Raw genomic sequence first — 24,953 nt, forward strand, 5'->3', positions numbered from 1 at the left:
GTGAGCCGAGATCATGCCAGTGCACTCCAGCCTGGGTGACAGAGCCAGACTCCACCTCCAAAAAAATAGAAAAAAAAAGAAACTAGGATTGCAATTTGTGTTTTTTCCTACTTTCCATCTGCTTAGTAAGTTTTTCTCCATCCTTTTATTTTGAGTCTATGTGTGTCTTTGCACATGAGATAGTTCTCTTGAATACAGCACACTGATGGGTCTTGACTCTTTATTCAGCTTGTCATTCTGTGTCTTTTACTTGGGGCACTTAGCCCATTTACATTTAAGGTTAATATTGTTATGTGTGAATTTGATCCTGTAATCATTATGCTAGCTGGTTATTTTGCAGACTTGTTGATGTAGTTGCTTCATAGTGTCATTGGTCTTTGTACTTCTGTGTGTTTTTGTAGTGGCTGGTAATGGGTTTTCCTTTCCATAGTTAATGCTTCCTTCAGGAGCTCCTGCAAAGCCTGATTTGTAGTGACAAATTCTCTCAGCATTTGCTTGTCTGAAAAGGATTTTATTTCTCCTTTGCTTATGAAGTTTAGTTTGGCTGGATATAAAATTCTAGTTTGGAAATTCTTTTCTTTAAGAATGTTGAGTATTGTCACCCCAATCTTTTCTGGCTTGTAAGGTTTTCACTGAGAGGTCAGAGGAACTGGCAACCACTGTTGTAGGGTCTTACCCAGTAAGGAGGCATCGGATCAAAGACTTGCTTAATGAAGCACTCTGGCAGCCCCTTGGTGGAGGGGGTGCACTGTGTGGGAGGAATCCCACTCATCCAGACTGCCTGGATTCCTCAGAGCCAGCAAGGGGAAAGACTAAGTCTGCTGATCCCCTTACCCCGGGAGATCAGAGTTCTGTCCGTAAACCCCTGGCCAGAATGGCTGAAATTCCCACAAGGAGGCCCTGACCAGTGAGGAAGGATGGGTCCAGGTCTGGCCTCAAGAGGGAGTCTGGTCATGATCTGCCACAGCCGCTGTGCTGTGCTGTGGGGAATTCCTCCTGGGCCCAAACCACCCAGTCTCACCTGCACCCACAGGAGAAAACGGCAGACTGGAGCTGCAGTGATGGCTGCTGTCCCTTCTCTGGGTGACCTTCTTGTTAGACAGGCTCTTTGGAGCTTTTGAGATGAAGAGTGTGTGGACTGGGACTAACAGAAAGTTTTTCAAGACTTTTTGAGGAGAAAACTTGGGAAAAGTCCTATGAGATGAAAGCTTACAGAGAAGAAAAGGGGGACTAAAAAGTAAATGTGTCTCTGAAGTTTTCCCCCACATGCTGTTTAATTAATGCGATTTAACCCTCCATATACCATCGAAGTTCATTGGACTCAATTATAGTTTTGTTTCTTTTTTCTGAGCAGTTCTATCTGTAAAAGTTGATATTTTGTGAAGTTTATTATTTCTTAATAGTCTTACAAAGAACAAACATAACATATATTTATTTTAAAATAAAATTTATTCTATCTTGCAGTTATCACACAAGCCCATTGAGCCTTCTATAAAGCTAAGATATATTGTGGGATCTTAGTGATCTTCTTTTTCTAACATTTTAAACATTTTGCTATTTTGTTATACTAGGATTTTTTTTTCTTATTCATCAATTGTTTTCGACTATGACAAAAAAAAGACTGAAGAGAAAAACAAAAAATAATGGAACCTACTAGAAAGACAAATACAATAGTGAAATTAATAATCATCTTTGAATTTTATACTGTGTTGCTGAAAGTATTACATCATCTTTCAAGATGGTGCAGAAGAGGGGACACCATGTGTATACTATGTTTTTAGCTTTCATTGAACACAGTTGAGAATACTGATTTTTTCTTTTTCCATCTATAATGACCAAACAGAAGAAAACTGACAGAGGGAGATATTTCACAATTCTTAGACAAATAAGAAGATGAATATAAAGAGCTACGGCAAGCTCTCTGGACCAGCACTGTCCCATAGAGTAGCTACTAACTACATGTGACATTCAGGTACTGAAAATATGGTTAGTTTGACTTAAGATGTGTTTTAAGTATAAAATACATACTGATTTTGAAGCTTTAGTACAATAAATGGGAATGTCAGATATCTTATTAAATTTTTATATCAATTATATGTTGAAATGATAATACTTTGAATATGTGAGATTAAATAAAATGTATTATTAAAATTTAATTTCACCTGGTTACTTTAAAATTTTCTATTTTACTACTAGAAACTTCTAAATTATATATATAACATGAAATATACTTCTGTTGGACAGTGCTACTTTACACACTAATGTTGATGATGGAATCAATCATGTAAGTGAAATAGACTATGAATCTTTAGATCATGATTTCCTACAAACTTTAAAAAATTTCCTCAAATTCATGAATCAATGAGTAAACAACCTGTCTCTATGGAAAATAAAGAAAATAGGGTACTCTCATACAGGACAGACTGTATCACACCATATTTTGCAACAAGAATTTGGACTTTCCTTTTTTGCTAATTGAATATATGACAATATTCTTTTATCTTTTATAATGTTTGTGTGCCAAATTTTTTATTTGATATAAAGAGTTTTGCTATGTTTAACTTTTATTACAACTTCTAATCAGTTTTTCTATTATTCCTTTATCCTTCTGTAAATTATTTGAAAAATGACTTTAAAAATACAAAAATTTAGATGGATTTCTTTAGTTGAGATGGTGAATGATGATGACTATTTTCGTAGTATACACAAGGGTAAGTACTAGAATATTTGAAACTTATCTTGCAGGTACTAGACTTTCCTTTTTTGGTGGGGGGAGAGACAGAGTCTCACTCTGTCAGCAGGTTGGAGTGCAGTGGCACTATCTCAGCTCACTGCAACCTCCGCCTCCCAGGTTTAAGCAATTCTGCTGCCTCAGCCTCCCACGTAGCTGGGACTATAGGCGCGTGCCACCACACCCAGCTAATTTTTGTATTTTTAATAGAGATGGGGTTTTCCCATGTTGGCCAGGATGATCTTGATCTCTTGATCTCATGATCCACCCGTCTCAGCCTCCGAAACTGCTGGGATTACAGGCGTGAGCCACCGTGCCTGGCCTAGACTTTTTTTTTAAAACCACAAATCAGTTCCAACCATTTAGTAAATTTAGATTTCAGCATTACGTGATGAGTGGTAACAAAGCAAGTACTATGGAAGTCTTCTTTCTAGATTTTCAATAATATAATTATCAGAAAAGAATGTAAGAACACATTAGGAGACAAAAACTCAATGCTGCTATAATATAATTTGGAAGAAGAAAGATTAATAGGATTCAGAATGCAGTCACCACAGACATAGATGTTTCTATTTTAAGGAAGATTGCAGGTAGAAATAGGCCCTAGAGAAAGCAGGTTGTTCTAGAATTTATAGCATTCTCCTTAGGCCTTTGAGGCAAGACCTTAATATATGAAGGATATTATATTGTAATAAACATTATAAATATTTTTCCATCACTTACTTTGAGTATTTGGAAATACTTCTTAAATGAGTTGAAAAAATGGTAAGTGATAACTTTTCTTATGAGATACAGAATTTTCAGAATCCAAATTATTTTGTCATCTTTGTGTGTTAATGCATAACCTCATCCAAGGAGACAATCAACTTTGTGAAGAAGCAAGCTCTAATCAAACTTAGAAAAACTCACCATTTCTCTGAACCTAAGTACAGATAGTACACCACATTGATTGAAATATTTAAATGTATTTCAAAATAACCAATGGACTCTGATACCTGATCTAACATAAACGGTTTAGCTATTGATATGAAGACCTGGGGTTATTATATCCAGCAGCAAATTTCAGTTTAACAAAACTATCAAAATAAATTAAACTGATGTTATGAAATCTGCCCGGTGAGACTGAGGGCAGCCAGAGGTCAGACTTTCTTCCTGAGAGGCTGCATCCTTGTGCTATTTACCCTGCTGCCACCTGCACTCTCTGCCAACTTCCCCAAGTATCCAGAGAAAGCCTCTCAAAGGGAAAGGCTAGATTGAGTAATTGTCCTAACCTCTTGGAAGGATAACTTCTCTTAAGGAAATTTTAAAGTTTTGAAAAGTAATTTTCTTCAGATCATAGCAATTGAAGTGTGCTCTCAAAGTCAGACTGATTAATTTTGACAGTCTCTCCACTTTCACCACTGTTATTCAACATAGTACTAGAACTCCTACCTAGAGCAATGAGATGAGAATGAAATAGAGAGCATCCAAATTGAAAAGGAAGAAGTCAAACTATCCTTGTTTGCAGATAATATGATCTTATGTTTGTAAAAACCTAAAGACTTCATAAAAAAACAGCTGTTAGAACTGATAAACAAATTTAGTAAAGTCATAGAATACAAAATCAACATACAAAAATCAGTAACATTTCTATATGCCAACAGCAAACAACCTGAAAAAGAAATCAAGAAAGTAATTCCATTTGCTAGAGATAAAAATAAAATAAAATACCCAGGAATAAACTTAGTCAAATAAATGAAAGATCTCTACAGCGAAAACTATAAAACATTAATGCAAGAAATTGAAGAGGATACCAAAAAAAATTTTTTTAAAAGTCCATATTCATGGTCTGGAAGAATAAATATTTTTAAAATGTCCATACTGCCCAAAGCAATGTACAGATTCAATGCAATCTCTACCAAACTGCCGATGAAATTCTTCACAGAATTAAAAAAAAAAAATCCAAGAATTGTATGGAACCACAAAAGACCCAGAATAGCCAACAATGCCCTGAGCAAAAAGAACAAAACTGGAGGAATCACATTACCTGACTTCAAATTATACCACAGAGATATAGTAACCAAAACAGCATGATACTGGCAGAAAAATGAAAACAGACCAATGGAGCAAAATAGAGAACCCAGAAATAAATTCATCATCTACAGTAAACTCATTTTTGACAAAGGTGCCAAGAACATACATTGGAGAAAGGGCAGTCTCTTCAATAAACGGTGCTGGGAAAACTGGATATGCATATGAAGAAGAATGAAACTAGACACCTATGTTTCACCATATACAAAACTCAAATAAAAATGGATGAAAGACTTAAATCTAAGACCTCAACTACGAAACCACTAAAGAAAACACTGAGGAAACTCTCCAGGACATTGTTCTGGGCAAATATTTCTTGAGTAATACTCCGTAAGCACAGGGAACCAAGCAAAAATGGACAAATGGGATCACATCAAGTTAAAAAGCTTCTATATAGCAAAGGAAATAATCAACAAAGTGAAGAAACAACCCACAAATGGGAGAAAATATTTGCAAATGACCCATCTGACAAGGGATTCATAACCAGAATATATAAGGAACTCAAACGATAGTTAAAAAAAAAAAAAAAAAAAAAAAAAAAAAAAAAAAGCTAATACTCTTTTTAAAAATGAACAAAAGATCTTAATAGATATTCCTCAAAAGAAGACATACAAATGGCAAATAGGCATATGAAGAAGTGCTTGACATCACTGATCATCAGAGAAACGCAAACCAAAACTACAGGAGATATCATCTCTCTCCAGTTACAATGGCCTTTATCCAAAAGATAGGCAATGACAAATGCTGGCAGGGATGTGGAGAAAAGGGAACCCTCATACACTGTTGGTGGAAATGTAAATTAGTGCAGCTACTATAAAGAACAGTATGGAGGTGATATGGTTTGAATTTGTGTCCCCACCCAAATCTCATGTTGAATTGTAATTCCCAATGTTGGAGGAGGAGCCTAGTGGGGGATAATTGGACTATTGGAGCAGACTCCCCTTTGCTGTTCTCATGATAGTGAGTGAGTTCTCATGAGATCTGGTTGTTTAAAAGTATGTGGCACCTCCCCCCTTTCTCTCTCCCTTCTGCTCCAGCCATGTGAGACATGTCTCCTTCTCCTTTGCCTTGTACCATGATTGCAAGTTTCCTGAGGCCTCCACAGCCACGTTTCCTGTACAGCTTGTGGAACCTTGAGTCAATCAAACCTCTTTTATCTATAAATAACTCAGTCTCAAGTAGTTCTTTATAGAAATTCGAGAATGGGCTAATATAGAAAATTAATACTGGGAGTGGGTCATTGCTATAAAGATACCTGAAAATGTGGAAGCAGCTTTGGGACTCAGTAATGGGCATAGGTTAGAAGAGTTTGGAGTGCTCAGAAGAAGACAGAAAGATGAGGGAAAGTTTGAAACTCCTAGAGACTAGTTGAATGGTTGTGATCAAAATCCTGATAGTGATATAGACAATGAAGTCCAGGCTGAGTTGGCCTCAGCTGGAGATAAGGAACTTATTGGGAACTGGAGTAGGGTAAGTTTTGTTATATGTTAGCAAAGAGGCTGGAGGCATTGTGCCTCTGCTCTGGGAATATGTAGAATGGTGAATGTGAGAGAGATGATTTAGGGTATCTGGTAGAAGAAATTTCTAAGCAGCAAAGCATTCAAGATATGCCCTGGCTGGTTCTAACAGCCTATGGTCATATGCATGAGCAAAGAAATGATCTGAGACTTAAACTAATATCTAAAAGGGAAGCAGAATGTAAAAGTTTGGAAAATTTGCAGCCCAGCCATGTGGTAGAAAAGAAAAACCCATTTTCTGGGGAAAAAAATCAAGCCAGCTACAAAAATTTGCATATGGAAAAAGGAGCCAAATGTTGATAGCCAAGATAATGGAGAAAACACCTCGAAGACATTTCAGAGAAATTCATGGCATCCCCTCCCATCATAGGCCTGGAGGCCAAGGAAGGAAGAATGGTTTCGTGGCCAGGCCCAAGGTCCTGCTGCTCTGTACAGCCTCAGGACATGGTGCCATGCATTAGAGCCAATCCTGGTCTAGTCATCTTAAGGTTTGTATCTTAAAGGTCCCAAGATACCTATTGTTTCAGAGAGTACAAATTGTAAGCCTTGGAGGCTTGCATGTGGTGTTAAACTTGTGGGTGCAGAATGTGAGAGTTGAGGCTTAGGAGCCTCTGCCTAGATTTCAGAGAATGTATGGAAAGGCCTGGATGTCCAGGCAGAAGTCTGCTGCAGGGCCAAAGCCCTCAAGGAGAACCTCTACTAGGGTAGTGTGGGGGAGAAATATGGGGTTGGAGCCTACATGCAGAGTTCCCACTGGGACACTGCCTAGTGGAGTTGTGAGAAGAGGGCCACCATCCTCCAGACCCTAGCACAGTAGGTCCACCAACAACTTGCACCATGCACCTGGAAAAACTGCAGGCATACTCAATGCCAGCCCATGAAAGCAGCCATGGGGGCTGTCCCCTGTAGAACCACAGGGGCAGAGCTACCCAAGGCCTTGGGATTCTTCCCATTTCATCAGTGTTGCCAGGATGTGAAACATGGAGTCAAAGGAAATCATTTCAGAGCTTTAAGATTTAATGACTGCCCTGCTGAGTTTTGAACTTGCATGGGGCCTTTAGCCCCTTTGTTTGGACTGATTTTTCCCTTTTGGAATAGGAGTATGTATCCAGTGCCGGTACCCCCATTGTATCTTGGAAGTAACTAACTGGTTTTGATTTTACATGCTCATAGGTAGAAGGGGCTTATCTTGTCTCAGAAGATACTTTGGACTGTAGACTTTTGAGTTAATGCTGAAATGATTTAAGACTTGGGAGACTGTTGAAAAGGGTTGATTGTAATTTGCAATGTGAGAAGGATGTGAGATTTGGGAGGGTGAGGGTGAAATGCTATGGTCTGAGTTTGTGTCCCAGCACAAATCTCATGTTGAATTTTATGATCCCCAATGTTGGAGGAAGAGCCTGGTGGGAGATGATTGGCTCAGGGAGGTGGACATCCCCCTTGCTGTTCTCATGATAGTGAGTTCTCATGAGATCTGCTTGTTTAAAAAGCGTGTGTCACCTTCCCTCTCTCTTCCTCCTGATCTGGCCATGCGAAACATGCCTCCTTCCTCTTCAACTTCCACCATGATTGTAAGTTTTCTGAGGTCTCCCAGCCATGCTTGCTGTACAGCCTGCAGAACCATGAGCCAATTGATCCTCTTTTCTTTATAAATTACCCAGTCTCAGGTAGTTCTTTAGAGCAATGTGAGAGTGGACTAATACAGGAGGTTTTTCAAAAAACCTAAAAATAGAGCTACCACATGATTCAGCAATCCCACTGCTTGGTATATATATAAAAGAAGGAAACAAGCATATTGAAGAGATACCTGCACTCCCATGTTTATTGCAGCACTATTCACAATAGCCAGGATTTGGAAGCAGTCTGTGTCCATCAACAGATGAATAGAAAAAGAAAATGTGGTAGATATACACTTTGGTGTACTGGTCAGCCATATAAAAGAATGAGATCCTGTCATTTTCAACAATATGGATGAAACTGGAGGACATTATGTTAAGTGAAATAAACCTGTCACATAAGGACAAACTTTGCATGTTCTCACTCACTTTTGGGAGCTAAAAATTAAAACAATTGAATCCATGGAGATAAAAAGCAGAAGGATGGATAACAGAAGCTGGAAGGGGGTGGGGAAGTGAGGATGGTTAATGGGTACAAAAATGTAGTTAGAGAAAATGAATAAGATCTAGTATTTGATAGCACAACAGGGTGAGTACAGTCAACAATAACTCATTGTACATTTAAAAATAATTTAAAAAGTATAATTGGATTGTTTGTAACACAAAGAAACTATAAAAGCTTGAGTTGATGGGTACCCATTTATCCTGTTGTGATTATTATATATTTATGCCTGTATCAAAACATTTCATCTCATGTGCCCCATAGATATATACACCGACTGTGTACCCATAACAATTAAAAATTGTAAAATATTTTTAACAAGACGATCCTCAAAACATGCTTCCCCTTGCCCAGTCTTCCCTAATCTAAACATTCAGTTTCCAGAGGATGAGCAAGTTGCACATAAAATTTGATTTTATTCAAAACGTTAGTACAGAGTAACCCTTAAACTCTACGGATATATATTTCTCTCCCCTTTTCACATTACCAAATTCCCTTCCTTCTATACATACGAACTCCTCAACACCCTCACAGAGAATAAAATGTGCCAGCACTACACAGCACAAATTAGTATGCTTGCCTCAAATTATGCCAGTTGTTAGGAACTTTTTGCCATTTGAAGGAGCCAAATGGAGAAAAAAATGTCATGGGTATCTGATGAAACAAATTTGGAGACACTCAAATGCTTCCATTTATAGAGGTTCTTTGCACCACTGGTGCCTCTTGGGGAAATTCTGAAAAACATTCTGTCTGTAAACAATCTGTTTCAGTGCCACATGTTTTCTAAATTTCTTTGCCTGTTGACATTTTACAAAATTAAAAGAACACATTTGCATGAAGACAGGACCTTTTGTTTCTTATACATCTACACTATCATATAAATTAAAAATGAAATAGGTCATCTTGCCCAGTTGTTTGTGAAGGATCATTTTCTAAAGGACACTTCCCAGATATTTGGCCAACCTCATTTCAAATCACTAAGATCTTTTTTATGGCCTCTGCTCTCAAGTTAAATAGCACTTATTATTAAAGTGAGAACTTCTGGAGATAATGCTTCCTTCTTAGGTTTAATTCTGTTTTTTGTTTCTCTTTTTTTTTTAAGTCTAACTTTATATTGCTGTGATTTTCTGGTCTCAAGATAGTTCTAAAACTTTTCCCAGGCACATAATATGATTTTACTTCCACAAGCCTGAAGTTGTTTGGGACCATGTGACTTCTTTGGCTGATGAAGGAGTGCAGAAATTATATGTGTAACTTCTGGATAGAGCTCTCACAATGACAATTTTCCCCCTCCTTCCTATTGCTGCCCAGATTGCAGAAGTGCATTCCCAGATGAAGCGTGCATCCAGAAAGTTCTCTAGAGACCTTCTGCTTCCCAACTTTAATGGGTTTTATGAAGGAGAAATAAACTATTAAGGCAAATAAAATATTAAGACTTTAGTCAATTGCAGCAGATAACACTCAAAAAATTAATGATAATCAAATTAAATTAATTGAAATTTTGATCTTTCTTGATATCAGGCAAAAAAAAAAATCCCAATTACAAGGATACTATTGCTACTACCTTTCTATGCACTGCTTGAGCTGAAATCTTCAGAAGCATTTTTCTGCAGAGAATTTAGGCTACACTATTTAAATTGGGTGAATATAGTTACATAGGGGCAGGGAACAGAATGGGAACAGGAGAGATAATGTGGATAAATAAGATCTGGGAAAATAACATTACTTACCTTTAGCAGAAGAATCTAGAAATAAAGATTCAATTTACATACTATTTGTGTCCTTTTGTGGCAAAAAGTAAATTCTTAAAATTGAATATATGAACATTGCAATGATTTGTTAAATAAAATATTTTGCTTCCCTAAAGTTTGCAAGCAGATATTCATTTAATTTCTTTTATGTATTAAGAAAGATTTCTCTAAAGGGCTGTCAGTTACAATGACAGTTTCTATTCGTTATTTTGTCTTGCCTTCAGTGATAATACTATAGCTGTTTAATATTTCTTATCAATTTCTATTCACACACCCTCATTCATTAGGTTATGATTTATTCTGATCTTTGTGATTGTATGAGGTTAGGGTTCCAGGAAACAGAGTCTGAAAGAGAGATTTGGCTGCAGAAGGCTTATTGCAGATAGCCCCTATGAAAGAAGGAGACAAGGAAAAATACAGCAGAGGCTTCAGCCAATTCCAAGGGGAGATATGGAGCTAGGCTAGCCCTTCAAAACTGTTCCCAATCAAAGCAAGGAGGTCACATCTTATGGCCCTGCATCAGAAGTCATTGAATGAAGGTTAATCCTATGAAGAAGGAGGTGGGGCAGGTAATTCTGGTAAATTGCAGCTCCCTCAGCTGAGGGAAATTTCTAGAGACTTAGCTGTGAGTCATCAGCAGCCAAAAGTTAATTCAAAATGGATTATAGACCTAAATATAAAAAGAGAAACTTCCTGGGCACATACAACCTAACAAGAATAAAGCATGAAGAAATAGTAAACATGGACTGACCAATAACAAATAACAAGATTGAATCAGTAATAAAAATCTCCCATCAAAGAAAATCTCAGGACCTGTCAGCTTCACTGCTGAAATCTACCAAACATTTAAAGAAGAACTAATATAAATTCTTCTTAAACTATTTCAAACAATTGAAGTGAAGAAAATTCTTCCTAACTCAGTCTATGAAGTGAGCATTACCCTGATACAAAACCAGGCAAGGACACAACAAACAAGAAAACTACAGGCCAGCATTCCTGATGAACATAAAGGCAAAAATCCTCAACAAAAATGCTAGCAAATCCAATCCAACAGCACATCAAAAAGACTATTCATTATGATTAAGTGGGATTCATACCAGGGATACAAGGAGAGTTCAACATTCACAAATCAATAAACATTACTCATTACATCAACAGAACGAAGGCCAAAAACATATGATCATTTCAACAGATGAAAAAAAAAAAAAAAGCATTTGATGAAATGCAACATCCCTTCATGATAAAAACTCTCAACAAATTTGGTATAGAAGGAATGTGCCTCAGCACAATAAAGACCATATATGATAAGTCATATCTAATATCATGCTGAATGGAGAAAAGTTGAAAACATTTTCACTAAAATCACAAGACAAGGATGTCCACTTTTACCAATTTTATTCAACATAGTACTGGAAGCCCTAGCCAGAGCAATTAGGCAGTAGAAAGACATACAGGGCCTTCAAACTGTTAAGGAGGAAATCACAGTATGCCTGTTTACAGATGATATGGTCTTTTGTATAGGAAACTTCAAAGACTTCACACAAAAACAGATCTTTACAATAAAAACTACCAAACATTGATGAAAGAAATGGGGACACAAATAAATGGAAAGATTTCTCATGTTCATGCACATATATTAATATTGTTAAAATGTCTTCACTATTCAAAGAAATTTACAGATTAAATGCAATCCCTATCAAAATACCAATGGTATTCTTCACAGAAATAGATAAAACAATCCTGAAATTTGTATGGAACCACAAAAAAACCCCAAATAGCCAAAGCAATCTTGATCAAATAGAACCAAGCTAGAGGCACACTACCTTACTTCCAAATATACTGCAAAGCAATGATAAACAAACAGCATGCTACTGGCATAAAATACAGAAATCCACACATTTACAGCCAACTGAGCTTCAGCAAAGTTGCCAATAATACACACTGAGGAAAGGACTGTCTCTTCAATAAATGGTGCTGGAAAAACTGGACATCCACATGCAGAAAAATGAAACGAGTCTCTTATCTCTTCCAACTTACAGAAATCAACTAAAAATGGATTAAAGACTTAAATGTAAACCTGTAACTATGAAACCACTAAAATAAAATATCGGGAAAACGCTTTGTGAGATTTGTATGGGTGAGCATTTTTTGAATAAGACCTCAAAAACACGTGTAACAAAAGCAAAATTAGACAAATGGGATTACATCAATTTGAAAAGCTTCTGTATTGCAAAGGAAGCAATCAACATAGTGAAGAAACAACCTACAGAATGGGAGAAAATATTCACAAAGTATGCCTCTGACAAGGGGTTAATAACCAGAACATGTAAGGATCCTGAACAACTCAATAGCAAAAAAAAAAAAAACCTAATAATCTGATTACAAATGAGCAAAAGACCTAAACAGACATTTCTCAAAAGACAAATTGCTAACACGTATATTTTTTAAATGCTCAACTTCACTAATTGGGAAAATGAAAATCAAAACCACAATGAGATATAATCTCGCCCTAGTTAGAATGGATATTATTGAAAAGACAAAAAATAATGAATGCCAGTGAGAGTGTGGAGAATGGGAGATTCTTATATATTGTTGGTTGGAATGTAAATTAGTACAACCACTGCGGAAAAGAGTAGGGAGGTGCCTCAAAAATTAAAAATAGAACTACTGGCCAGGCACAGTGGCTCATGCTTGTATTCCCAGCACTTTGGGAAGCCAAGGCAGATGGATCACTTGAGGTCAGGAAATGAAACCCTATCTCTACTTAAAAAAAAGTACAAAAATTATCAAGGCATGGTGGCATGTGCCTGTAGTCCCAGGTACTCAGGAGGTTAAGGCAGGAGAATCACTTGAATCTGGGAGGCAGAGGTTGCAGTGAGCCAAGACTACACCACTGCACTCTAGCCTGGGTGACGGAGTGAGATTCTGTCTATAAATAAATAAATAAAACTACCATATGATCCAATAGCCCCACTACTGGGTATATATCCAAAGGAAACGAAATTAGTATGTCAAAGAGATGTCTACACACTCATGTTTATTGCAACACTATTCACAATAGCAAAGATATGAACTCCAACTAAGTGTCCATCAATGGATGAATGACTAAAGAAAATGTGATTATTTACACAATAGAATACTATTCAGCCACAGAAACAACTGAAATTGTGTCATTTGTAACACAGGTGGATCTGGAGGACATCATGATAAGTGAAATAAGCCAGAAAGACAAATACAGCATAATCTTACTTATATGTGGACTCTAAAAAAATTGATTTCATAGAATAGAGAGTAAAATAGGGGTTACCAGAGGCTGAGGAAGGTCGGGGAGATGGTGGTATAGGGGGATAAATACAAAGTTATAGCTAGATAGGAGGAATAAGTTCTAGAGTTCCACTGCAAAGCAGAGTAACTGTAGTTAACAATAATACATTTATATATTTCACAATAGCTAGAAAAGAGGTTTTTTAATGTTCTTAGCAAAGAAATGATAAATGTCTGAGGTAATAGATATGCTAATTATCCTAATTTGATCACTACACATGACATACACATATTAAAACATCATACTCTACCCCATAAATATGTAAAATTATTATGTGTCAATTACTTTTTAAAAGATGAAAACAACAGGAAAAAATTTCTAAAAGTATAACATTCCTAGAATAAAAATTAGAAAAAATATTTTGTAACCTCGGGCAAAGATTTTTTTAGATCAGATGTCAAAAGCATGGTCCATGAAAATACAAATTGATAAATTAGATATCATCAAAATAAAAAACTTCTGTTCATCTACAGGCATTACTAAGAGAATTACAAAACCAAGTACAGACAGGAGAAAATACTTGCACAATATATATGAGATGGAGTTTTGCTCTTGTTGCCCAGGCTGGAGTCCAATGGTGTGATCTCGGCTCACCGCAACCTCTGTCTCCCGGGTTCAAGTGATTCTCCTGCCTCAGCCTCCTGAGTACCTGGGATTACAGTCATGCACTACCATGCCCAGCTAATTTTGTATTTTTAGTAGAGATGGCGTTTCTCCATGTTGGTCAGGCTGGCCTCGAACTCCCGACCTCAGGTGATCCGCCCACCTCGGCATCCCAAAGTGCTGGGATTACAGGCGTGAGCCACTGCACCCAGCCACAGAATGACTAAAATTTTAAAGGCTGACCTTCGTAGGCTTGCAAAGAATGTAGATGAACTAAAATTTTCATGCATTGCTGGTGGAGATGTTAAATGATACAATGACTTTGGAAAACAGTTTAGCAGGTTTTTTAAAAGTTAAAAGTACACCTACCATGTGAATCTACCGTTCCACGCTTGTGTATTTTCCCAAGAGAAAAAAAAGCATACGTCTATACAAAGACTCATGCATGAATATTCATAGAAGTCTTATTTTTCAGAGCCTAAACCTGGAAATAATCTAAATGTCAGTCAACAGACAAAGGATTGTCTTAGTCTGTGTGTGCTGCTCTAAAAGAATATCTGAGGCTGGGTAATTTGAAAAGAAAAGAGGTTTATTTGGCTCATGAATCCGTAGGCTGTACAAGAAGCATGGTGTCAGCATCTGCTTGGTTTCTGGAGGATCTCAGACTGCTTCCACTAATGGTGGAAGGAGCAGGAATGTGCAGATATCACAGGGTGACAGAGGAAGCAAGGAGACAATGCAGGGAGGTGCCAGACTCCTTTTAACAATCAGCTTATTGAGAACTCACCCCCAAGGGAGGAGGATGTTAATCTATGCATGAGGGATCCACCCCCATGACCCAAACACCTCCCATTAGAACTCCCTCTAACACTGGAGATCAAAGTTCAACATGAGATTTGATGGGGACAAACAAACCATATCCAATCTGTAGAAGGGATAGACAAATTGGTACCTCCAATACAATGGGAAATTATTCTGCAATAATAATGAGTTATCGATATACACTACAACATAGATAAATTTCAAAATTATTTTTCTAAGTGAAAGGAACCAGTAAAAAAGGGTACATTCTGTACCCATTCTGTATGTCTCCGTTTATAAAAATCTCCAGGAAATGCTTGAGGGGTGTGGGCAGGTAGGGAGAGGCAGGTGCGGGAATTCCTAAGGCGCATGAGTAACTTTTGAGGATAATGAGCCTGATTGTGGTGGTAGCTTCACATGGTATCAAAACTCATCAACTTGTATACTTTAAATGTGTCAATTATGTCTTAGTAAAGCTGAAAGAGAGAGAAAGAAAGGAGACGCAAAACAAAAAGTTTTGAGATGTAATTTCTTACCTATTAGAGTGGTAAAAAAATTAACCTTTTTCCCAGAACAGCAACAAATGTTTATTTAAATATAGATACACATACAATTCTATATTGTTCTCATCTTAACAATAGTGATATCTCCTTTAAATCACTTATTTAAAACACAAATGACATATTTATAACCTTGATTCATTAACAATTTGAAAGTTTGTTCATCAAAGGAAAGAATCTTTTGAAAGTCATCTTAGAATGTTAAAATTTATAGATACCAGAAATATGGCCAACTGTATGTTCCCAGCAAAACTAATAGCATATTACACTAAGTATTAAAAGAAGAACAGAATTTATATAATTTGACACAACTAAGACACTGCTTGCTTTCTCCAACTTATCAAATATAACATCTTTTAGCTACTTTAAGGTAACTTTGTAAAACTGACTTTTTATATAGTGGGCTATGATTGATCTTACCAATTAAAAACCAGAAAGTTATTTCATTATCTTTGGCACTTAAAATCGTGATTCTTTAATAAAGTCATCACTAAATTACAACTTGAAAGTTAAAGGGCTTATGGGATTTTATAATAAGCCTAGTTTTGCACACTGAGTAAAATACTTCATATATATTCTAGAGCTAATGAAGTCACACCCATAGTCTTTTAGATGTGCCACTCCACATAACCAATGACATTATATGTTTTACATTGCTCATTTCTATGCATCTAGATTCTCAGAAATAGTTCAGAGGGAGCGGTCCTGATCCTATTTAGACCAACCCTTCTTGCAATAGAATTATTATTTCCTAAACAGTTTCAAATAAGATAATTTATATGCACTAGCTATTCTGTCAGAAGATGTTAAAATGCAGCAAAAGCAATAAACAACATTCAAATTCTCCAGCAGGCCCAAGGTATAGATAGGGTTGAGATAAATGGGGACTACCTGGCACCTGAGAGTGAATTTAAGTAAAGTCTTACTAGATTATCCCATCAGGTTCCTGTGACAAAGTAAACACATATTCTTTGATCACTTAACATCCGGAGCTCCTTGAATCTCCCCAAATCTCAATTTCTAAACTGGTAATAATAATAATAGGAAGAAAATTATCAATATAATAATGATGATGCCAGACACCACCCTCATGTGCTGCTCTACAGATTCAGAGGGACAGGGAATTTCAACCACCTGCTACTATGCCTGGAGCTCAGTCTGTTTGTTTTATTTCAAATGATATAGATTAAGAGTCATTTTGATGTCTGAAATTTTGTCCCAGAGATTAGTAGAGCCCAGTCCTTTCTCTAGGAATGCACAATTTACCAACAGAGTTCAAAAGTCAAAGTAGATTCAGAGAATGGTGCAGTAAAGGCAAATAAAGAACCACCAAGACACAAAGGCAGAGAGCGCGGGGTTAATTCTGCTTGGTGGTCAAGAAATCTTCAAAGACTTGAGAAGATTTTCTCATCTCTGTCTTCTCAACCAAAACTAAAAGCAATTATTTAAAAGAGGCAACTGAGATCCACCACCTGCAATTTGGTTCCTCACGGTTCACAGCAGAATTCATTCTGCTGAGTTCTGTGCTCTGTGAGTTCCACGACTTAAAAGGGACTGTGTTGTGAAGGGAGGCAGCAGTAATCATGGATATCACTATCACCTTGAGGTCTCTAATCCCAACTCCCTCCAGCTAAATGTATTTCTTTAGAAATATTAAAAAAAAAAAAATCAGAAACTGAAGAAGAACCAGTTCCTTCAAGCCCCAGGGATCCCAACCTTGCCAAATGTAAATTAGAAGAGGATGGATTTGGAACTCCAGGAAGCTAATTGGAGCCCTGGGTAGAAATCCTAAAGGTAGTAGGTAATTGGTACCTTGTCCTTTTCAGTGTAGATACTGCCCACGAGAGGGTTACCTCTAGGGTGCTGGTTGATTAGCATCCTTAAAAGACAGGGCAGTTAAGTAAAGATTGGTGACCTGAAGAGTCCCATGTACCCAATTCAAGGGTCCCCACCAACCAGAGAAAAACTGTTTTCATATGGTCCAGTGAGGGACACTCTTTGGGCAACAGTATCATAAACAGCTCCATTAAATGAAGCAAAACTTCATTATCAGGTTTTCTTGCTTAAAAAAAGCAACATAAGATTAAATTATCACTAGAGTTAGAAAATACATTTTTAATTGAAACCAAACTAATTTGATTTGCCTTTGGCTAATATTTATTCAAGAGAAACTCTCTTTCTGAAAATTATTATACATTTGAGAGCTATGTCCAGTTTGTTTAGGACCAGGTAAAATGAACTACACTGAGAAGAGAGATGTTAACATTTTATGATCAAAAATAATTGCACAGAAGTGAGATTCTAGATATTTAACTCACAAGATATTAACTGGTGATAAAGTTTGGATCTGTGTCCCTGTTCAAATCTCATGTTGAATTATAATTTCCAATGTTGGAGGAAGAGGCCTGGTGGAAGCTGATTGGATCATGGAGGCAGTTTCTTGTGAATGGTTTAGTATCATCCCCTTGGTGCCTTGGTGCTGTTCTCATGATGGTGAGTTTTCAGGAGATTTGGTTGCTAAAAAGTGTGTAGCATCGGTCCTCTCTCTCTCTCTCTTGCCCCTACTCCCACTGTGTGAGATGCCTCGCTAACCCTTTGCCTTCTGCCATAATTGGAAGCTTCCTAAGGCCTCCCCAGAAGCAGAAGCCACTATGCTTCCTTTATAGCCTGCAAAACCACGAGCCAATTAAATACGTTTTCTTTATAAATTACCCAGTCTCAGGTATTTCTTTAGAGTGGTGCGAGAATGAACTAATACAGCTAGTGATGCTGGGATTGCAAGGGAGTGGTAGGCCAGAACTGCTGAATCCAGAAAGAAATAGAGAAATTAAAGAACAAAGTCCCCTGGCCCGCAGGGAAACCCAGTGGAATGCTATCAATTCCAAATAACCATGCTCCTGTACACTCTCAGGCACTTAACCATTTTCACATCCCAAAAATCTTATTGGAAGTAGACTAGTTAAGTCTCATTATCTTCATTCTACAGATGAAAAGTAAAGTTTGGAGAGTTTAAATGACGTGGCTGTCATCACACAGGTTGAAGATGGCAAATTTTGGCCTCATTCCAAGTCTTTTGATTCCTAGTCTGTAATTTTTCTCCATACTACACTGCCTCTATATTAGAGCTGAAAAGATTATTCCAGAAATATCTCTGGTGGAGTGCAGAGGGTCTTCAACCTGAATCAAAGGAGATTGGGGAAATATAGACAGCTATTTTTTTTCTTTTTAAAGAGAAATCCTCAAACTTACGTGAAAGTAGAGAACTGGTATAATAATCTTCTGTATACCCATCACCCAACTCCAGCACCTCTCAGCAACCCACAGTTTCACTGGAGGCCTAGGGAGGGACCCAGTGGTGCTCAGGTAGAAAGGACCCAGCTTTTCCAAGACATAATGGAGCTCATGGTGGAAGAAGTCTTCAAGGGTCAGAGTGACTTGAAAGAGAAGAAAACTAGATATATCTGGAATAGACTGTGATTTAAACCTAAGTCTAGCTAAACCAAATAGTATGTTGTACCCAATGTGTATCATTCATGTGTGAATTCCAGGATTTCCTCATACACAAGTTGACACTTCAAAAAATAGCCCACAATGTCTATAGTATTGTAGGGCCACAGAGAGCATTGTGGCATTTATTACATGTCAAAATAAGAAAGGCCATGCCACATCACGCCTAACTTTTCCAAAGCTCCAGTAACATCCCATAGTTACCACTCCACTCCACTTTACCTCAATCTTCTACTTGGAAAACAACTTTCTATGTTTTATTTCTAAAATCTTTACTAGTAAAATGTGAAAACTAAACAATATCAAGAAAACGTCAATATTAATTAAAGAAGTTAGTTTCATTACCTACAATGATTTTTTTAAATAAAGAATTTATGCAAACTTCATTTCTTACCGATACTTTGTTTTCTTGCTGTGTATCTGACTCTAAACTTCCAGACGTCATGCTGAAATAAAGTAAAAGTTTAGAATTCCAAAATTTTATTTCAGGCACTCATGTGCGCACACACACCCCCGCACCTACATTGAATAGATCATTACACTGTAACATTTAAAGTAAATTTTCTAAAGTATTTCCTCCAAATGTCAATTTCTGGACATTTCTAAAGGAAATAAAAATAGTGGAATGTAAACTTTACTCACAGAAGATAAAATAGCCTTTAAAGGTTCTCTTGAGAATAAGTACTCTGAACAGTACAATCTGTTCTGAAAACCTGAAAAATCTGGTATTTCAACTGAAAAAAAAAAAGTGGAGAGAAGAAAGCATAACCTCATAAGAATCAGCAGACGTGGAGAATTCTTTGTCTCCTACACTGTTCTCTCTCTCTCTTCTCTCTCTCTCTGTCTCCTGGATCATTTCCATTAGCTTATAAACATGTTGTTATTTATCATGCCTAGAGCCTTCTTACTGCTTTAGTTTCCACTTGATTATACTAACCTCTTTTGCTTTTCAGGTTACAGAAAAACGATATTCTCACTGTCTCCAATCCCTCCCCTTCTATTTTTCTTTCTTTTTTTCTAAAGCCACTGTAGTTAGACTAGTGCCACTACTAGTACCACTCCACAGAAACTGCACTTGTCCAATTCACTAAAGATCTCTGCATTCTTATACCCAGTGATTATTTTTCACAACTCACCTTAACATCTTTTGACATGACTCATTCTCTCTTTGAAATACTTTCTTCACTCAGTTCCCAGTACATCCCAGGGCCCTGGAATATTTTTCTCTAAGTCTATCCACTTGGCTTACTCTTCCTTCCTTCTTGTCTTTTCTCAAATGTCACCACTTCAGTGGGATCTACCATATGTATCTTATTTAAAATTTAACCCCTCACCTCATCACCATACTCTTTTCTCTGTGATACTTATCACATTCTAACATGCTATATAGTTTGCTTATTTATTATATTTTTTATGTCATCTCCCAACTGAAAATGTAAACTCCTTGAAGAGAGGAAATTTTTTCTGTTCTTTCTGTTACTCTACCCTCAGCCTCTTGAAGAAGGATAGGATGGTCAACAAATATTTGTTGAATAAATAAATGAATTATCTAATAAATCTCATAGATTTAATAGATTCCTTTCTGTTGTTGCCAATCAATAAAGCGTTACTTTTTTTTTTTTTCCCCCTGAGATGGAGTCTTGCTCTGTCACTCAGGCTGGAGTGCAATGGCACAATCTTGGCTCACTGTCTCCGCTTCCCGGATTCAAGTGTTCCTCATGCCTCAGCCTCCCGAGTAGCTGAGACTACAGGCACCCACCACCATGCCTAGCTAATTTTTGTATTTTTGGTAGAGACAGGGTTTCACCATGTTGGCCAGGATGGTCTTGATCTCTTGACCTCCTGATCCGCCCACCTTGGCCTCCCAAAGTGCTGGGATTACAGGCGTGAGCCACCGCGCCCAGCCAATAAAGCCTTACTTTTAAATTCCAAGGTACTTTTATTATTCTTATCCCACTATCTTCCTCATGAATATATAGTTTTATTTCCATATGTCTGTGCACATTTCTCTCTTTTACTTACTTTCAAAAAATTTGAAATCATTTACAAATGTTCATAAAGTAATCAGTGACTACTGAATAAAATTAATTAAGTTCTCACTTACTGGAAGGAGACACTGGGGCTCTAAGAGATGTAATTGCTTTTCTCACATGACACCCAGATCAGCAAAAAAAACAGTATTTTGGTACTTTCTACTTGACAACACCTCTTTATCATGAAATGGAAAACAAACTCTTGGTCATCACAGTTGCTGGACAAACCAACAAATGGCTTTAAAGGATCTTAATAAACTGAGCCCTCTAACAAATTTTATCTTCTATCAGTGAAACTCACGAAACGGATGTTTTCCCTCAACTGAACGGCCTAATAGTCCAGAGTGTGTGTTTATCCTTTTCTTAGTTGTTTCTCCGACCAGAACACTCACACTCTCTTCTCTGATTGTTGAAATCTTACCTGTCTTCACACCATAACTCAAATGCTGCCTCTCCCTGAAGGCCTTCTGACCCTACCGGTCAGAAGTATTTCTTGCCTTTATATTGCACAAGCAGGTTTTGGGCATCCACCTCTTGCAGCCCTTATTATGGTTCATGATGTATGTGACTATTTCTCTACCTGTGTTTTGCATTTCTCAGTAACACCCTCATAGGGGACAAAGGCTGTGCTTCGTGTATTTTTTATGCTGGGCAAGAAAGTCATTTTCAGTCACTGAGTGAAACCAAACAAAACAAAATATGTGAGTGCAATATCCTTATGTGCATACTCAGATGTGCCACAAATGCATCACAGAAAGTACAATTTGAGACTACTTTTAAAAAATAATGCCTGAAACAAAACTGGTGATTTAAAAATGAGAGCTTTGGCTGCCTGACAATTATATTTAAAGGTCATGAGTCATGGCCTCAGAGTAACCATGGTAACCCACATACACAGGAGAAGTCATGTTGTACAATAATTAAGGGGGGAAGAAAGCTTTAGAAAGCCTATTAGCTTTGAGATAAAGACAACATATAATTAATAAATGTGTTTATGAAGTTTGTTTTTTATTGCATTGTTTTCTTACTTCAGGGTTTACTGGAAACCTGGAAAAACTTCTTTAAATTTCTACTGGCAGGGAGTAATGAGATGACATAATCAACCTTGCATACTTTTTTTCTCAGTGTTTTATAAGAACATTGAAATTTCCTCCTGTAAATGAATGTCTTATATCTGGTTTCTCAACTTTTTACTTCATGCTTTTTATGTCAAATTGGAGGATTAATTAGTCACCAATTAGTCTGGGTGAATAAAGGATTTTAATAAAATTGGTGAGGAAATACAGCTATTGAGCACTTAATTTTTATAAGAGAAGATTTCCTGGGAAAATTCTGTTTTGTTCCTTAGATTAATTACATCCAGGGCCTAACTCTCCCTTACTTAGACAAAGTAGGAGCAAGTTTCCATTCATTTTATGTAAACTGTGGAGAAGGTCTGTTTCAAGGGCATGAGAAGAGAAAAGGGGAAGGAAAAGGAGAAGGAAAGGCAAACAAGACACACGAGACCAGTTTGTTCCTGCTTAGAAGTGAAGAAGCTGAACTGAAGTCACCTACAGATCAACAAGAATAGTGTGACACTTCCCTGCCTCCTACCTCAAAAGCCCAGCTTTCTACCTGCACAGAACACTCAACTCCACACACCAGGAGTAAAAAACACTAACAATAATTTACAGAGAGAGCAAAGTCCTGCTTTTCACTTGGTTTTTCTGCTGAATGTATACTGGGCTATTCATTTGAAAGTTGTTCATCACAGGGCATTTTCCCTCCATTTGGTAACTTTATGTTCAACTCTCCAATTGCCTACATATTGATACGTTATCTCTTCAGCTGCTTTGTTCTGGGAAATTAAAAGAAAATGAGTGTTTGCTAAATTTCATTAGCTTTAATAAATGGAAAAAGCCTTACTCCCTCCCATAGATTATTTAATTTTTGAGGCTTATGGAATCCTTTGCACAAATAAACAACATTTTACGTAAAATCTTAGATTTGTGAGTTTCTCACATCATCCACAGACCATAGACCCAAGGTGAAAAGCAAATAAAAACAAGGCTCGCACATTCACATAAGGAAAACATGTTTTAAAACTTAACAAAGCAGGCCAGGCACAGTGGCTCATGCCTATCATCCCAGCACTTTGGGAGGCCAAGGTGGGCAGATCACCTGAGGTCAGGAGCTCAAGACCAGCCTGGCCAACATGGTGAAACCCTGTCTCTACAAAAATACAAAAATTAGCCAGGTATGATGGCAGATGCCTATAATCCCAGCTACTCGGGAGGCTGAAGTGGGAGAATCTCTTGAACCCGGGAGGCAGAAGTTGCAGCGAGCCAAGATTGCTCCATTGCACTCCAGCCTGGACAACAGAGTGAGACTCTGTTTCAAAAACAAACGAAAACTTAAAACCAGAACCATGGTTGCATGTGAACATCCCACAAGGATACTGCCTTATAGGATGTAACTCCTGCTACAGAGATGTGGTCAACTCTCACTCAAGATTTAAAAGAAAATTGTAAATGGAAGATATTTCCACATTTGAAAGGGAAATGAGTATGTGTCAACATGCAAAATTTCTAGTAATTAAATGCAAATCAATTAGAGAAGTGAACTGTACTTCCATATTTCTAGCCAGCATTGATCTAGATTTTTATGTGGGGAACCTGTAGAGGAGGAATGACCCAGCTTTTTGTGTGTGCATCTCTTGGCAAGAGGGTAGTGAAGATGACATTTCATTTCAACTGTAAGAAGGCTGGCTTCAAACCCTCCCCCTTCCCACATCAGTAAAATGGCTGTAGTGGGTGAGTGTGATTTTTAGAAGACCAAATAAGGGACAATTTATTTGTTCAACAAATATTTATTGAACTCCTACTGTGTGTCAGGCCATGCCCTATGATCTGGGAAGACGGCAGCTTTCAAAGAAAGGGGTCACTCTCCAGGAAAGGATAAAAAACTGTCTGTTGTTATTCCCCAGACTTTAAAGAAAGATTTTCTTTGAAGTACTAAGTGAAAGCTACTTTATCCAGGAATTCCCATTAATTATTTTGGGATGAGAGGAGCTGGGAACTCACCTGCTTCTCTCTGGGCTGTCAGACTCTGGGACCACAGATTTCTTGCTATAGCATTGTCCCATCTCAAGCCAGGCCCACTGGGATCCCTTATCCCTGGGACAGACGTCAACAGGCATCATTCCTTAGAGTTTTAGAATCCCTGCTATTGCTCTGCTGTCCCTTGTTGCTAGGCTACCACAATGGCTGTGGAAAAGACAGTTAATTTCCCAAAGAAAAAAATCTCGGTTACAAAGCCACAGTAACCTCTCAAAACATCTCACAAATCAGATCCAGGCATGAGAATAGGTGAAGAATCACCACATAGTCATCATTTCTGTAAAACTCATTCAAAGTGGAACAGAAACAGTGGTTTTGTGCTCAAACCAAGGCATGTTTACATCCAGAGCCAATGCTAAGGAAACAGCCACACTGCTGTCTGAGAGGGGTGCACACCCAGAAATGCATTGGTTTACAGGCAATCAGTGATTTCATCACAAACCAACCCCTTATTGTGATGATCTGCTTTCCCTGGGACCCACCGGCCACAGACAGAAGACCCCACCTGGCCATATTCTCATGAAAGCTTCTTTCCTAACACAGGATTGTACAAGTGATTCATTGTGCCTGAGTAGCTGGTATTTTGCTCATTGTTCACCTGCAGCCGCTGCTCCAACTTCCCTGTCCAAAGACACCACCTACTTTCTCCCAGCCAGTTGCTGCATCTCTCCCTGGATGCCTTTGTAGATCAGGTGAACCTGTATCCACTTCACTTTCTGCTCTGACAGGAAGTACATGTAGGATCCCTGCAGTCGACAGCTAAGAATCACTCCTGGATTTTGGTCTGTATGTGCTGGAGTCACCCAACCTAGTCACAGTGTTCATCCTAAAATAAATTG

The 24,953-nt window shown here is 37.7% G+C and overlaps 1 protein-coding gene across 1 annotated transcript in view; it reads right to left on the bottom strand.

Annotated features, from left to right (window-relative positions):
• CCDC192 (coiled-coil domain containing 192) overlaps positions 1 to 24,588 on the bottom strand; it is a 248,717-nt gene extending 224,129 nt beyond the window's left edge. The window contains exons 1-2 of the mRNA XM_050795761.1: positions 24,079 to 24,588; positions 19,378 to 19,429 (exon numbers count right to left, since the gene is read on the bottom strand). Coding sequence (XP_050651718.1) covers positions 19,378 to 19,429; positions 24,079 to 24,197 — 171 coding nt within the window. The 5' untranslated portion in view covers positions 24,198 to 24,588. The remainder of the gene's footprint in view (positions 1 to 19,377; positions 19,430 to 24,078) is intronic.
• Between the last annotated feature and the right edge of the window lie 365 nt (positions 24,589 to 24,953).

This window comes from Macaca thibetana, chromosome 6 (genome assembly GCF_024542745.1).
Source record: "Macaca thibetana thibetana isolate TM-01 chromosome 6, ASM2454274v1, whole genome shotgun sequence".
In the NCBI taxonomy this organism is placed as follows: domain Eukaryota; kingdom Metazoa; phylum Chordata; class Mammalia; order Primates; family Cercopithecidae; genus Macaca; species Macaca thibetana.